The 16517-nt window shown below is 53.2% G+C and overlaps 1 protein-coding gene across 4 annotated transcripts in view; it reads left to right on the forward strand.

Annotated features, from left to right (window-relative positions):
* The window catches only part of cut (homeobox protein, cut), a 147776-nt gene that overhangs the window by 72926 nt on the left and 58333 nt on the right, over positions 1-16517 (forward strand). For all 4 annotated transcript variants that reach the window (XM_025298420.1, XM_025298429.1, XM_025298421.1 and 1 more), the window contains exon 3: positions 5823-6023. In XM_025298420.1, the coding sequence (XP_025154205.1) occupies positions 5823-6023 (201 nt within the window). The remainder of the gene's footprint in view (positions 1-5822; positions 6024-16517) is intronic.

Consider the following 16517-nt stretch of genomic DNA (forward strand, 5'->3'; position numbering starts at 1 on the left):
AACGGAGCGGGAAAAACGAAAAAGAGCGGCGTCGAAGAGTGGCGCTGCGCGCGCGCGGGTAAAAATAGAAGCAAAGAGCGCGCGCGCGCGCGGGGCAAAGGCGCGTGATCTATTCGGCGTGCGGTGCACAAAGAATGCTCGACGCTCGAGCGGGTCAAGTGCCGGTCATATCTGCGTCGACCTACGCGCGGCTGTGCCTTTTCATCGTACAGAGACACGGATAGCCGCGGCTAACGCACGAAATCGCATCGCAGCAAAGGCGACTCGCGTACGCGTAAAACTTGCCTAACGAGCTACGAGCGAAGAGCCGAGATTTCTCGTCGTAATCCGTCGGATCCGAAAATCTTTCGCTTCCTTCGCGGTCGAACCTTGAGACTCCGTAATGACTCCGTAAACTTGACTCACCGTCAAGCGTCGGTCGAGTCGACCGAAAGAGTCGTTTTTTGCCACTCTCAATCTTCCTCCTCCCGACGCTCCCGAGTGAGGAAGATGAGAAAGGAGGAAGACGGTTGGAGCCGAAAAATCTGACTCTCGGATTATACCTGAGATTGACTCGGCAAAGATTAATACACGCCCCAGCGGTCGATCTTGGACTGACATCAGTCAACGGATTATCGCTTTCCGCTGACACTTGCGGTCTGTTATTTTCAGCTGCATCTTCTGTGTGTTTTCTCTCTCTCTCTCTCTCTCTCTCTCTCTCTCTCTCGTCGATGGTTGCGGAAAGCGATGGACAGCTGGAAGCAACCAGCCACGGCTGTGTAACGAGTCGGTCATGGTGCAAGACACTCATCGTATTTGCCAGCGAGTCATTATACAAGGCGAGTCGGGGATCGATTCTTTCGACTTTCGTCCGCGAATAGAGCGGCAATCGCGCGAAATGCGTGACCGTGTAGGCGCAGGCGGAGGAGGGTAATCCCGGGGAGTTCTTGCCCGAGCGCGGCGTGCAGGAAGTCGGCGGATTCCCTCCTCCATGCCAAATCGGTGAATTGCCGATCGATCAGCGCGGCTGGGCACCATGGAAGTCGGATAACCGTCAATTTGCAAACGGGGTGTAAGACGAGCGTCGAGGTCGGGAGGGACGAAACGCCTCGACTTGACAGCAACGGCGATCGACTCGATCGAAGTGCCGGCGCACATCGCGACGCCCACCTTGCCTCCTCGGGGCTGCAAGGCTGCAAGGCGGTCGGTGTAATCGATGCTGTCGGACGATCGAATCGAAACGGCGGCTGCTGCCAGTAGCATCTCGTAATGATAGTCGCGGGAGAGCGGCTCGACGTACGTCTGTAACGAAGTAATTCGATGGTGCCATGAAACCCGCTGCGAGTACTTTGTTACGTTCCGTTTGTCAATTCCGCGAGTCTTCGCGGATCGCAGCAGCCGCTGCCGCTGCCGGCGATAAATTTCCGTTTCCGTTAACATGACTTTTACCGTTCGCCGCGAGCGATGAGCGTGAACGGCAAATTTGTCATTTTGTTCCTCGACGTTGACAAAAAGGAGTGAATTCTTCGAGTAATTTACGTTAATTCGAAGCTACGCGATTCTCTCTCACCATTCTCAAGCTCGATATGCTCGCTGAATCGATGAAATCAATCGCGACGTTGCAACTGAATGACCAGTCGGAAAGCCATTGGTGATTTAACGGGCGCTTCTGCTCTCTCAACGGGACGGCGATATTAAAAACCGGGGGGCACTTTGTAATTCGTCGATCGACGCTTTCCGGGTCCGATGCAGAAGGTGCAGGGCGGAAGGGCGGGCGGGAGGCGGCGGCGGGTGGCGGAGGATGTTATTCAGAAGCGATAAAATCGCCGTAGCGCATGTAATGACAAACACATGCGTTCTCACCCCGATGGCTGCGATCGCTGCGGGGTAACGCGCGGCGTATAGGTTTGCCCTATCGGCTGCCGGATCTATATAACGCGGCATATGTTTAGGTCATTAATTAGCATCTGGGGCCAATTAAAGTAATTACGAATTCGACGGTAAAATATCGCCACGGCCAGGCCAAGCCAGGCCAGGCCGCACACGGCCTAGGAGACGCAGCGCGTTCCCTCGGTCGGAGCGAGCGCGATTCGATGTATAGACAGAGAACCGAACCGAACCGAACCACGTCAGTTTTTAGCGGACATCAGTCACGTTGAAGGCGATCGATTGTTCTACGAAACTATAACGGGGATATTCATGTTCTCGCTATAGGACAATGTAAAGTTCCTCCGCTCGCATTATACGACCGCTGGTCTATTATGCTCGATATCGCGATCTCGTTACTAATGGTATCATTACTATCCGTCTCGAAATATTCGGAATCTCATCAACGGCCGCTCGAATACACGCTCGATAGGCTCCCGTGTGTAACTCCGGAGAGAGAGAGAGAGAGAGAGAGAGAGAGAGAGTTTTTCAAATGACAAATCAAATGGCAATATTTCACCTGGCTTGGGTGACGAGTCGCTCGACGCTAAACATCGAAGGATTGAACTCGTGCGCATCGTTCCTCAGTAAAGACTAATAACTCAGTGCGCTCATAGTGTGACACTCGCGTCATGACACTTTTTTCTACAAACGACCGCTGCTGCGTCATCTACGTTACTTCCGGCGACGCGAGCGCGCACAAGGCGGGAGGAATTCGAATCGGCCGCTCGACGTAGTTTCATTGCGAAATAGCGATGGCCGTTTTTGCATCGCCGTCGGCACTTTGTTTACGATGGCGAGTACTTAGCGGCCGATAATAACGAGATGCATCGACGCGATACACTCGTTCGGCGCTTCGCCAAGTTATCGTCGACAACGAATCTTTTTCCGCTCGAATCTCTCGCGCGCGCGCGCGATCGGTCGGCACGTTCGAAGAAAACCATTATCCTCCAACAACTTCCGCTGCTAATGTAACGACCCGCGCGCGCCCGGGCGATCGTTATCGGCGATCTCGTCTCTCGATCCTCTCTCAATCAGCCTCACAAGTCCTCGGGGTTTCCCCCGTCGTCACATGAGCGTTTCCTGACGTGTGTCCACGTGACAAATACGCAGGATGCTACCAGACGGCAGCTATCGATACGCATCCGCCATTGGAACAGCCGTATATTACGGCTCGCTCTCGGATATGTATTTATGCTTCCCGTATCATTTCGCAATTATCGATAACATCGTCAAGGCTTTTTGCAGGAAACAATGGGTCATTACTTGCCTGCCGTAGCCTGCTGCTTCTGCCTCTCCTTCTCTCTCTCTCTCTCTCTCTCTCTCTCTCTCTCTTTTTCCCTCTCCCCCTCCCTCTCTCACCCCCTTGTCTCCGACTCCGTCCATGTTTCACGCTCGTCCTCACCTCTCCTGACCATTTGCCGATCGCGACGCCATATGTGCGTCTCATAAGACGTCACACATTGACAGATCGATACACATCGATAATACACACACGCACGTCACTCGAGTATTCGTGTTTACGTAAGCTGGGAAGAGAGGAACCCCAGGAAAAACGCACGTTGCGGATCAACGTCTATCGCTCCCCTTCCCCCTCCGTCGCTTGTGTGTTTCATACAATCAAATACGCGTGGGACTTTTCATTCACCTTCACGTGCTTCACGCGCGCGCGCACACACACACACACACACTGTAGATCACGCGCGAATTGTAATTTAGGAGAAGACAGCGAATCGCTAGTTGGGCAATAATTAATCGGGATCGCCGGGGTAACACGGATGCTAACGAATTGATGTATGACCGTCGGTCGCGCCATCGACGTTCAATTGTTCAATTGTAGAAACAAGTCCGGTTGCCGATTCGATGCGGTGTGCGGTGCAGAAGCGGTATAACCTGTTTGATTCGGGCAATCGATCCCGAATCCCTTCCTGGGCGCCTTCCTATCGGGACCACCGCGAACACGGATAAAGCGGACATTGGGGAAAAGAGAGGAAACAGAGAGAGAGAAAGAGAGAGAGAGAGAGAGAGAGAGAGAGAGAGAGAAAGAGGGACGAAAGAGTCGCGCAAGAGGACAAGAATTACAAGTGCGGGAGGGTAACTATCCGGCGTGTACACGTCGCGAATATAGCGGAGGGATAGGCCGGCCCGAGAGAGGAAGGGACGACGGGCTACTTTGAATGTAAAAGCTGCTATAATTAATATCCAAGCCGGAATAACGGAGCGGCGAACAATATTTATTAGATGCTTTATGGGGAAAGTTTGTGAAAAAGGTAATCCGCTCGCCGCTGGCGATACCTTCGTTATTTTCGTATCAACGCGGGACTCTTCCCCTTCTCTCTCCCCCCCCTCGCCTCCCTCTCTCTCTCTCTCTCTCTCTTTCTTTTCCCTTGCCGATCGGGAGTGTAATTTAAGAGAAGCCTCCGCTCCCGCTCGAGTCACACGTCTCCGACGCGCTCGAGACAGTCGTTCATGCTCGACTGTCGGCGCCAAAAGGTAACATCGCGGTCGTAACGTCGCTCAGCGCGTGCTAATTAACGGGCGCTTTGCTCCAGATCTAGCAAAGGTAGTAGACGCACCTGCCGAAAGTATTCCGTCGTTAATGGCCCCTCCGCCGTCCCGCGCGCCAAGGGGCTGCGCGCACCTTCGCTCGGCGGGCTGCTTTTACGCGCTGGTATGCACGAGAGCGGTCTCTCGGCAGAAACGCACGCCCGTGCAACGTGTGTGCAGCCTAATTATTGTGACTGAAACGCCGCGCCGCGCCGTCGACTATGTTTACACCGCGCGTGTCAACGAACGCCGCGAATCCGCGCGAGAAAAACGTCGAGACGCCGCGCCGCGCCGCGCCGCGCCGCGGGCGGATGGAAGACGGATCGTGTGACGGATGTATCTCCGCAATTGGGAAAGAAAAGAAAAGGCGAGAAGAGAAGGAGAAGAGGAGAAGGATCATATTGGCGATCGCCCATTGGCGCATTCGTTAATTTCCGCGAGCGCCGTGTAAATGTCTCACGCGGACCGTGTCGCACGGCTGACTGCCCACGTAGCACGCGAGAAGTCATCAGGCCGCGCGCCATCCCGAATTACGCTAACGTAAAAAGAGAAAAGGACTCACGGAGCTAGCTCACGGAGCACGAGCGACACGATGTGTGCTCATGATTTAAGAAAGCGCCGCGCGCTCCGCTATTTCCTGCGCTGAGAATAACGAAGCGGTCTCGCGCGGCGGCCGCGCGCGGTGCCGTCGTTTCTATTTTTGCCGGCTTTTCGCAACCGCGAAATTAGGTGCAGTCGGCGGGAATTGATTGATTTCGCGTCGCACGGTTCCGCGACGGTAATTTAACGATCGGGACCGCCGCCGCCGCCGTCGCCGTCGCCGTCGCCGCCGTGAGAAATTTACACGGAGCGCAAGCCGTGAGCCATAATCGTCTGTGCCGTTAACTCTCCGACTGCATCGCGGAATTAAACATCTCTGGAGGTGTGTATAAGCGTGCCGATTGCACACTACTTACATTCTACTGTCGAAGGCTGTCCTTTGTCACTGTTGGACGGGGCGAAGGGGCAACGGCAAGATTCGCCGTTTTTCTATTAATGAATCTTGAAAGCGACTTCTTACGAGAGTGTCCACGTGAGTGAGAAAGTTGCATGATGCACTCAGGTCGTATCGACCTGACGACAAGCGCCACGCTTGTTCCGATACGGTGTCTCGCAAACGCTAATGACGTCGCATTGCGATTGAACGCAAGACGAGGGCCTCGTGTATCGCGCGGATTTGATCGAGCGGATGAGATTAAAAAGGGGAATCGCGAGCTCGAGTCGGCGGTCTCTTCTCATCGGGTCGACCGCGCTAAGTACTGCAAATTGCCGAAGTGATTGCCGTCGCTCATGAGAGATATACCGATTATTCTCTTTTCTTGTGTTATCAGAGAGCGACTTTGGCGGAGAAAGAAGTATCCGCGCTAAAGGAACAACTCGCCGCGGCGAATGACAGCAATTCCAAGACTGAAGGGCACCAATTGTCTCAACCTCCGCAGGGGAACGATCAACAGCAAGTGCACGATGCCAGCAATCCCAGGAGGACGCCCAACAGCAACCTCGAGCAGGAGCTGCAGGCCAAAGACAAAGAGGTGAGTTGGATCTCTCGCAGCAAGCAGCCTCTCGAAACCTTCCGCTAAAATGTTATTCTGCCGTGTGTCCTCGCGCAATGGCGATTGCGCTGGCTGAGCGGGTTCTCGCACGATCACGTACCGGGCGTTTCGAATCACCGGCGGCTTTCCCCGCGTCGCGGCGAATTTCAGCCGACGTTCAGTCTCCGGGATCGCGGAAAAAGCGATCACCGGGTGCTCGCGAGCGCGCGGCAACTTTCCTTCGCGGTTCTTTCCTTCCGGATACACGTCTCGGCTCTCTGTTATTAATATCGACACGCTGCAGGTAACGAGATACCGTTGCCGCAATGAGAAGGCAAACAACAGACGGCTCACGACAGGATTGATAAAATCGGGCCGCGCTATCGCGCGCGCTCGCGCGATAGTGCGGCTTAACGCGGCTTGTTGCAGCGCGCGAAACCACCGCGTGTGTATGTTAGCGCGCGATTTCCGCGCGCAGACACGCGTGAGCTGCGGCACGTCCAAGTGAATGACTAACGTTGCTACCCGTGTTCGATATCCGCATTTGGCGGTTTGTCGTCCGTCTCTCTCTTTCTTCGTCCGCCTGTGCCGCTCCGTTCCACGCAATCACGCTCGCACACCGCACGCATGCCTGACACTCACCCCTGTTTTATTAATGCTGTCGTCGGCCGGGCCCTCGATTTGCGTGTTTTTCAACCGAGCTGTTTGATCGACGATCACAGCCTGCGGACCGGCTCTCTCTCTCTCTCTCTCTCTCTCTCTCTCTCCTCGTTGTTTTCTCTGTACGCGCGGTCGGAATTTTCTGGCGGAGGTCACCGCAGCGCGCGCTTCTCTAATCCACAAACATATCGACATTCCGCCGTAATTTACTATTACTCTTCCATCCCGCATGCGCTATTTATATTTTACGAACCGGAGTCTGCTACTGGGGCGGGGGGGGGGGGAGGAGGAGAGGGATTCTTTAGCGAGATATCATCTCTACCGAGATGGTTTATTCCCAAAATTCTTTCGGGAAGGTTCGAAAGAAATCATAACACGTTCTCTCGCCGTGTACGGAACGTACGGTCGCAGCGTTGTTTATAACGTCGAGCCGAAGCAACGTCCTCCTCGCACGCGACCTTGTTTAATGTCACGCTTATATTTTTAGCCCGGAATTAAATAAATTGGTAAATTAGAAGCAGACGCGTGTGTCCGTAGATTTCGCATGGCGAATCCCACTGGAAGATTAGCTGGAGAGCATGATCGGCCCACGAGCGGCGAGTAATGAATTCGGTTAAGCCGTTCCGCAACTCGCGTGGCATTTTTCCCGCGAGCGAGCGAGCGAGCGAGCGAGAGAGAGAGAGAGAGACAGATAAACGATCAGGACCTAGATTCGCGATAAACGTTTCAAATTACTCCAGCGCAGCGGTGCGCGCTGCGGAATCACCACGCGAACTCTCACTCCGTGCTATAAGTAGTAAACGTGCAACTAATGATGCATCATGCGATCAGCCATCGAAATAGATAACAAAGTCAATTTGGAAAAGCGTAACCCCGCCCCCTCCGTAACCCCGGGCCCTCGGCGGCCTCACGGCGCTCGGGCGTCGCGCGCGTTCACGTGGTCGAATAGGCGCATCTCGATATATATTTAGTAACGATGAGCGCGCGACGTGTCGCGTCGGGACCTCGCGCCGGCAACGAGAGCGACATGTCGGGACTTTCGTCCGCTCGTCCGGGTCGTTAAAACGTCGGAATGCCGACGATGGCGACGCGCGCGGACCTTTTATTACAATTCGCCGGGCCGCGATCTCGGCCGGGCGGCGCGGCGTACCCCCGCGCGAGATAACATTATCGTATATTTATCGGGAGGGTAAAATAACCCGGGGGACGGGGGAGGGGCGTTCGCGAGCTCTCGCGGCTTCTCGCTGCCGGCAAAAATAGCCTCGCGATGAGCGCGTAAAGCGTCTCCGGGGGGAGAGGCGGGCGAGCCGCCCGCTCTCTCGTTCGTTCGTTCGTTCGTTCGTTCGTTCGTTCGTTCGGTTGCCCGCCGCAATCATGAGCTGCAACGCCGCGCAGCTGCCGCGCGACGCGGATGAATGGAGATAATGACGGTCATCCTTCAGTTTTACCGCCGAATATTTGGCCTAATAAACTACCGCCGTCTTGTAGACGCCCGACGCTCCTCCGTGCTTCTGCGTTTTGTTTCGTCTAGGAATAGAGTGTTGCGCGCGCGAGCGCGCGAGATATGTCGAATCGTTGCGCGCTGCTCGCAGATGCGCAATTAAAGTCGATTAATAGCGTGCACTTAATTAATTTGTAAGTTCGCGCAGTAACAGTGAGAATGATATGTCTGCGTCCGGCGTGCATAGCGTCGTTGGGCGAGCGAGAGAAAAAGAGGAAGAGAGAAAGAGAGAGAGAGGGGGAGAGAGAGAGAGAGAGAGAGAGAGAGAAAGCAGTTTCAATATTTTTTATACTTTTTCGTCACTCTGAGGCAAAGTCTCCAAAGAATGTCTCCAGAGAACATTGCAAACAACGATTAATCCAGAGATAATAACGATAACACAGCGGTGCATCACCGTTATTATTCTGAGATACCTCGCTCACCTCGCACGTTTCGAGTGATAGAGAAAGGGTATGCAGATTAAATGGCGAATCGAACAGGGCGCATACAAGTGGCCAAGTCGATAAATCTTCGAGAGGTAATATAGAATAGCAGTTATCCGCCGCTACTCGAAGCCTTTTTCCCCCCCCCCTCCGGAAGTGGTCAGGAAGAGCCTAAGTGGTAGTTGCACCCTTTAGTGCCGTGCACTTTGCGTGGTTTACGAAGCGCTGTGCAAGGAGGTCGAGCCCGTAAAAATCTCGTGGTAAAGGAAAAGGAGCGCGGCTGGGCGGATGGGAGGAAGCGTGACCTGTTAAGAGTGTATAATGCGAGAGAGGCGAAAACGATGGGCCGATAGGGTGGAGGAGGGGGTGGAGGGGTGAGCGGATGTACACGAACCCTTAAACAAAGCCAAAAACACTTAAAGCGGCGCGCGCGTGAGAAAGGAGTGATAAAAACGCCGCTAAGAGTTCAATAAGTATCCTCCTTAGAGCCAATAACAACCACTCCTCCTTTTCCGTCGCCTTCAACCACCAGTCCGCCGTTCCTCTGTCCTCTTTACCGTCCCTAGCTCCCTCGTACCTCCCTCCCCCCGCGCGCGCGCGAGGAAATCGTTTGCTTCGAAGCCTTCGAGCCCGTTGTAATCCCGGGCGCCGATAATCTCCGATCCCGTTCCTCCTCTTGTCGACGTCGTATCCTTGGTCCTTGTTCGTTCGTCCCCCTTGTCTCGGGCAGATGAGAAGGGGATGGCGCGCGCGTTCTGTTCTCACCGAGGACGACGACGACGACACGGCGACGACGACAACGCCTTTTAATGGATAAGAATTTGCTCCGCGGACAATGTCTTTATTGAGAAGCCATCGCGCGCCTTGAAGCACCGGACTGATTTTTATTATTTGCCGATTAAAGAGAGGTAATGGCAGTTTCGAGTCTCCCCGGAGCGACGGGGTGATTTAAGGACGATAATGAGGAGTAAATAATGCGATAGCGTCTTCGAAAGAGGGACGGGGACGGACGTCTTAGAAATGGCGGCGCGATACCCGGGAGTACGTCCATGAATTATGGAGACTTTGGAAGTATCCTAGTTTATGAAGGATATTGATCGATAATTATCAGACATGTATTGATGTGTACACCGCGCGTGACGGAATTCACGTTGCTTCGCTAATAATTTTGGACGCCCGTAATAACGTACGTGTCACTCGGGAACAAACGTCGAAGAGTAAGATATATTGTATATTTCGCATCCTCCCGTATTCGTCGTATCCGCTTCGCTCGGTGACAGCTTCCGACGTATTTCCAGCATTTCCACCGCGTCGCATCATCGACACACTCGGACGAAAAGTTTCCCTCACTTTCGCGAGATACGTCGCGAGACGAGACAGATCGCATTAGCTATCTTTCTCCGAACGCGTCTTCGCGGCTGATAAAAGTTATCACTTTGTACTTATCAATCAACTCCGCGGCTTTGATCAACAGGTTTCGGCGCGAATCAAGGCACTGAATTGCCTCGATAACCTTGAATAATTATCTCAAACTGACGATTTTTATTCCGCTAGATTCTAAGTTATAGTCAACAGCCGAGTCGACATGTCGGCTCTATGTTGATCCCGCAGGCGCTATCGAGCCTGGAGAATCAATGACGAATTATGAATCGCCGATTGACCTGCATCTACTTGAAGTAAAAACATTCTTTTTCACCCACGGTCCAAGGGATTTATAATTTATGCCATGCATGCGATTATACTGTTCTTAATTAATTACGGAATAACAAGAAACGAATCGAGGCCGAAGAAAGCTCGTTTCTTCTCTCCTTACTTAATATCGAGAAAAGATAACAATCCGCATAGCCACTCGACAGCGATCCTTCAAGGTACGACGGCTCCTGCGAGGCTGATACGGAGCGCAAATTTCGACGCGGAGAAGCTTCCGCTGTCGAAGCATCGAGGACTCCGGCGTCCGTGCGGCGCCGCCTTATTTTCCGCAAATATATTATCCGCACGCGGAACGAAGTGGCAGTTAATTTGCGATTGCAGCCGTACTGCGTGTCCCGCGGCTCATTATCTTAACACTTTAGAGCCAGCGCTGTCGTACACAAGTCATAGCTCCGGCTACCACCGGCCGAATGCTTCGTCACGACATGCTTGTAATTTCAACAAGACATTGTGAATGATCCACACTGTCCCCGCGGCACCCTGTCCGTCATCCCTGAAGACAGGCTCGCGCTTTGCGCGTTTAAATCGTACGCTCCGAGAAGAGGCTCGCTCGCGCCTCTCCGCAAATAAATCACTCGCATCGCGCGTCTGAATCACGCGGTCTCGCAAATGTGAGCGATTCGCAAGGCCGCTGCCAGAAAGGGCGCGGGGGGATTTCTTTTATCGCTGCGACGTTACCGGGCCCGTCGGGCCCGCCCGCGTTATACTCGCGATCATTTTTTCAATCCGAGAAGCGAACGCGCCGGGCGAAACGCGAAGCGTATCGTTCGGCAGAGAGAGAGAGAGAGAGAGAGAGAGAGAGAGAGAGTCCGCTTTTTTCCCGGATAGGATGTGGCCACGTGTCAGAATCGCCGCAACATCCTATAAACAGAGCAATAATAAAAATTAGCGCGATGGATAAAGCGCCGCGATAAGCACGCTTGTCCGCAATTCATCGTTTCCGCTTCCCGTCGCGTAACCATGCCGGACGATATCGAGAGACGATAAGTATCGATGTAGGACGGAGCGGCCGAGCGGTGAATCCGAAGCGGCCTCGAGAGTCCTCGATTGGGGCTTCCTCGGCTTCGAGCGACCGTTCGCTCCGCTGAAAATGCTCCGCCGCGGCTCTGATTATTTCGCCGTGCAAGACGTGCCGCGAAGGCGATCAGCTCGATGGAATCTTCAATAGCGGCGTGTAATTGCTGCCATGAGCAACATACGAGCGCGAGTACGTTCGAGCGTCTCTCTCTCTCTCTCTCTCTCTCTCTCATCTGGATTTATCTCCCAATGCGAGCAGCGCGGCTGAACGATAAATTACGCTGGCGGAAATGTTCTCGATGTTTAGTCTTCGAGTTCCATCAACATTGGTGCCTGCTCGCCTCCCCGTTGCTGAAGGAATTGGATATAGTGGCAATGATAACATACGCGCGCGCGGCGGCGTGAGAGTCTTCGGGCCTTTGTGTGGCCCGCGTCGCGGCGACAAATTGAATTCGTCACGGCTGCGACTGCAAATCCTCGCCATTTTGTTGCCGCGCGCTTATCTTCGGCGTTTTCTCCGCGCCGATCCCGCGCCGGTAGTCGCGTCGCTCCGCAGCTGCTTGATCTTAATTAAACGGCAAAATCTGACTTCAAATTCGCGATAGATATTCATTCGTCGCTCCGCGCGTCTCTCGTCGCAATTACGTCGACGTATTATCAAAACGAACACGTTGTAATGACTGCAACGAGCAAGAACATTCCAATTCGGTCATCGAGATTGTGCACGCGCGATGGCGCGACAGCAGCGGGTTTATCTCTCTCTTTCTCTCTCTCTCACTATAACTTTGCATCTCGGCGGGAGCCGGGCACCGTTGTTATGTTAATTACATAAACAGATTTGATTTTCATTCATTTTGCCACCGGAATTTATTAATTAATAGTCGATTCATCTGTCACCGGTCGCCGAGTGTCTCATCGATTACCTCTCGCTCTGACGCAAACGCGATGTGCATCGATGATTGACAGCGACTGCGAAAGATACGATGGAAATTCGATGATTTCGTCGCAGTCGCTGTCGCGATGAGCGACTCCAATTGCGTTCTAATCGCCCGTACAAAATTATGTCCTCACATCGTTGAATCTCGCAGCAACGGCAGCGACAGCAATAAACGGCAATAAACGGAGCAATAGACTATTGAAAATTTCCGAGAATCATATCGCAAATGAGAGCTTAACGACTTCGGCGAAAATTACCGGATTATTCCGTTTCGGATTGTCTTCTTTCGGCTCTCACGAGACGTTTAAGGGGTGACAGATAGAAGCACGGGAGGACGAGGACAAGAGGAAGAAGAGCAGAACTTTTGGTGGCGTGGCGAGATGAAAGAGACACCGTGCTACTCGTGCCAAGGCAAATACCCTCGGCGAGTGTTTCAAAACACGTTGGCTAATGTACCGAGCGCGGTAGATCGAAAAATAACCGAGAGAGCGTTATCCGCGCTTCTCCTTGCGGTATCCCATTCCCGCGTGTCGCCCTGCGAGAAGTGAGATTTCCAGCGAAACAACCGCGCGCGCGCGCGCGCGCGCGCGCGTGCGCGCACGTCTCCCACAAAAGACACACAGCGCGCGCGGAACGTCTCTCTTTCTTGCAAAGTCTTAATTACCCGTGAAAATTTCACGCGAAGCGCTCATTATAGAGGCAGGTAATTGGAGCTACTGAACACCGCGACAATCGTGCGTGGGCGTTTCAAACGCCGGAAAATTTCTGCTGCCAATGGCCGTGTGGGTCTGACGAAGTAACGCTTCGGCCGCGTGAATCGTTAAAATAATTTTTCAGACCCGTTATTCACGCTTCATCGTCGAGTCACCGATCCGTCATGAAGTTGCAAATAACTCGCTTCTTAGCGAGTTCCCGCCGGTGAAATTCAATTCATGCGCGAGCTTATAAATATATATCGGCGTGATGAAGTCACGCGAGTTCGTTAAGTGAGTGATATTATAATATCGGGATAGATGCGGCGGCTATGTGGACGAGGTATTACACGAGGTAGACCCTTCGTGCTAGGCGCCGCTCCGTTTGTCGCAATTTACAATTAGCGACGATCACGTAGCGATCACGTATGGATCGAGCAGCGAGATATCGGTAACGGCCGCCATATTGGCAAGACCGATGATAGGACGCGCAAGTATATCCATAATGATATTATCATATTTACCCTGATAGGAAGATTTGCTGATAATTAACGCGATAAGGAGCAATCGACTGCGCAATACACGGCGATACGGCGCGACAAACAATCGGATCGTGGCTTGGACGAGAAACGACAAATTTTATCGTGCCTCCGGCACGGGGCGATTACGTGCTTGTATGTACATTGTATATATAACGTACATTGTATATATAACGGATGTATAATATACGACGGCGTATACTTATCCGCGAGGTATCCGCGGCGCCGTGCGTCATAAAACAGATTAGGCTTACGCTGAACTGACAGATCGTTTCTTCGGTGGGCGGGGAAACTTCGAACTTTCGCGATTGTGGCGGCATTCCCGGGATAGATTACAATTATGACGACCGCGCGCTTTTATAAGATCGTATCGAGCAACGTGAACTAGAGTCAGATGCAAAAAGAATTGATCGACGCGTGAGGCTTATTCCCCACGATGACGAGTGTCATCGTTTTAAAAATAGTAAACTTAATTATCCAATTCTTTCCCAGCGTCGCGACAGACTTCAAGCGTCGGCGAGTGCTCGTTCGCTGTGTGTATCAAGTCTTGATCGCATCTTTATTTTTAACGAGAAAAACTTTCCAATCTCTATTCGAAATCTACGAATCTCCATTCGTCCGTTCTATTCCGCGAGAAGATGATCCATCCAACGTCCACAACTTTGAGAATCAACTTTGAGAAGAAAATCAACGGAAATCTCGCGGATATTTTATACGGATATAATACAAGGCAGAGAAACTTCAGCGATGCTGAAACCACGACTAAATCGGACGCCATTAACGTCGAACTCTCTTCCGAGATGCAGCGTATAAAAATTTGTGCGGACGTTACGCACATATGCCGGGGTGCACACGCCTCGTCAGAAATTCACCTTGCGGTATCCTTTGGAGAAGGATTCGCGGTTGCGCTGAGGCTTGCGAAAAGCAAGCCTTCGGCTCGAGGATACCGACTGGTCAGAGATACAAGGGGGCACGTTGGGCGGTCGGGGGGAGGGGGCGAGGTGGGAGGATAGTGGTCTGGCAAAAACCTGGGAATATTTGCACTCGAGCGAAAATGACGTGGGTTAGAAGTGCAACGAGTGCTCACCGGGCTTACACGGCTCTCCCGAGAAGCCAATATCGTTAGATATTCATTTCGTAAGTTTCAAGTAGAACAAAATATAGAAACTCGCGCGGTATAACTCGCCCGCCCACCCCCGCCCCCTCCCCTCCCTCTTCTTCATTATTGCACTGTCTCTCTCTCTCTCTCTTCCTTCGCTTCTTGCCGTGCGATTCGCACGTCTGACCGATAGCCGAAGCTCGCGGTCTCGCCGCACGCACGGTGCTCGCCCGCGACTCGTCTGATGTGCCCCGAAAAATTGTGCTTATAATTTGACAGTCACAACACCATCTCCGAGAGCGGCTTCGCGACAGCGTCCCGAGCTCTTGTGCTCTTGGCAGCGTTCAATGCTGCCTGATAACGCGGCGCGGTGTCAGCCTGATTACACACAAGAGCAAATATTTTGTTGCGTCAACGTGTCGGTGATGCACTCGCGAGAGAGCGAGTTATTCGCGAGCAAAGTCCTCGATCTACATCATCTAATCACGGATGCAATCAGGAACGGCCACGCTCACCGCCACGCCGCACCGCACCGCACCGCACCTCGCCGCTCGAGTTGCGCGCGCGCGCGCGTGCACGTGTGTGCGCCATATAGGAAACGAGAAAAAAGGAAGAAAAAAAAAGTGCGAGGGAGAAGAAAGACGACCCGCACGCTCCATCATTGTCGGCTGAAGCATTAATTAGAAAATCTGAATAATTAGGAACTAACTTTCGCGCGACGTGTAAAACTCGCTCCACCCCCGCCCGTGCACGCACACGTATCCACTTATACACACACGCCCACGCACACACATATACACACACACACACACACACACACACACACGCATGCACACGTGGAGTGCGCGCGGGGTTGCGTCTGTTCCGCATACTGCAGTCGGAGGGTCCGACTTTTCTCTCCGCCGCCTCGGCGGCGGCGGCGGCGGCCTCAGCAGCGGAAGAGCGGATCCCGGCGGTAGGCTCTCACCCCTCTGTACACCTTTGCCCTTAGCTTGTTCCTCTTTAAAAAAGGTTCTCCAGTTTGAAGCGATCGATCGACCTCATACTCTCCTCCACATCGAGATGCGTATCTGGTCACGGGGCTCGCTGATTGTATCGTAATTACGGTTTTAAATATACTTCATCGAGCACGCGAGCTTACGAACTCGGCGGCAGCGGCGGCGGCGGCGGCGGCGGCGGGGGCGACGACGGCGGCGACGGCGGAGGCGGTGATGGTCGACGTTGGAATAAGGTGGAGGTGAAAGGAGACAGTTAATACGCCCGTGCCCTTCGATTTAACGTCGACGTGAGCGCGCTCGAGGTATGGTCGGAGGTATTGCAGGCAGCACGCTCGGGGGATGGTCGCTGGTCGGCCGGGTGGTCGGTGGGGTGGCGCAGCAGCTCGCCTCGGCCACCTCATCGGTAGGCAATCTTTTCTTATCGGGTCACAGGAGATTTATAGAAACGAGCCGCGATGGCGTATTGTCATGACTTGGCCCCGTGCACGTCAAGTCGATCTGGAACGCGATATGTGTAGTTGTGTGTGTGTGTGTGTGTGTGTGAGCGCGCGCGTGCCTGCGTTTTCGTGTGTTGCTCCCGACGGAAAGTAGTAGGCACCAGATGGAATTATTACTCACAACCGTGACTAAGCCGGGCTTGAAAATTACGTGCTCGATCCGCGAGGACGATATATCGGCCTGCCTCGCGCTGATCAGACGATCGTGAGCTTCGCCGATTGTTTGCGCTGCTGAATTATTGCTGCATTTACTTGCGGCACACACAGCTCCGGCCGGTCGAATTTGTTGCATCGCGACTTGCTTGCGTCGCGCGCTGCCTGCAAGGGATAATTTGATTCGCCGTGCTTACTGCTGACTGACGTAGGGAATCGTTGCGGATAAGATTGAGGGAGGCTCTCGCTCAAATGCTACAGGATCATCG

The sequence above is a fragment of the Harpegnathos saltator genome, unplaced genomic scaffold, assembly GCF_003227715.2.
Source record: "Harpegnathos saltator strain DR-91 unplaced genomic scaffold, Hsal_v8.6 scaffold101, whole genome shotgun sequence".
NCBI lineage: Eukaryota > Metazoa > Arthropoda > Insecta > Hymenoptera > Formicidae > Harpegnathos > Harpegnathos saltator.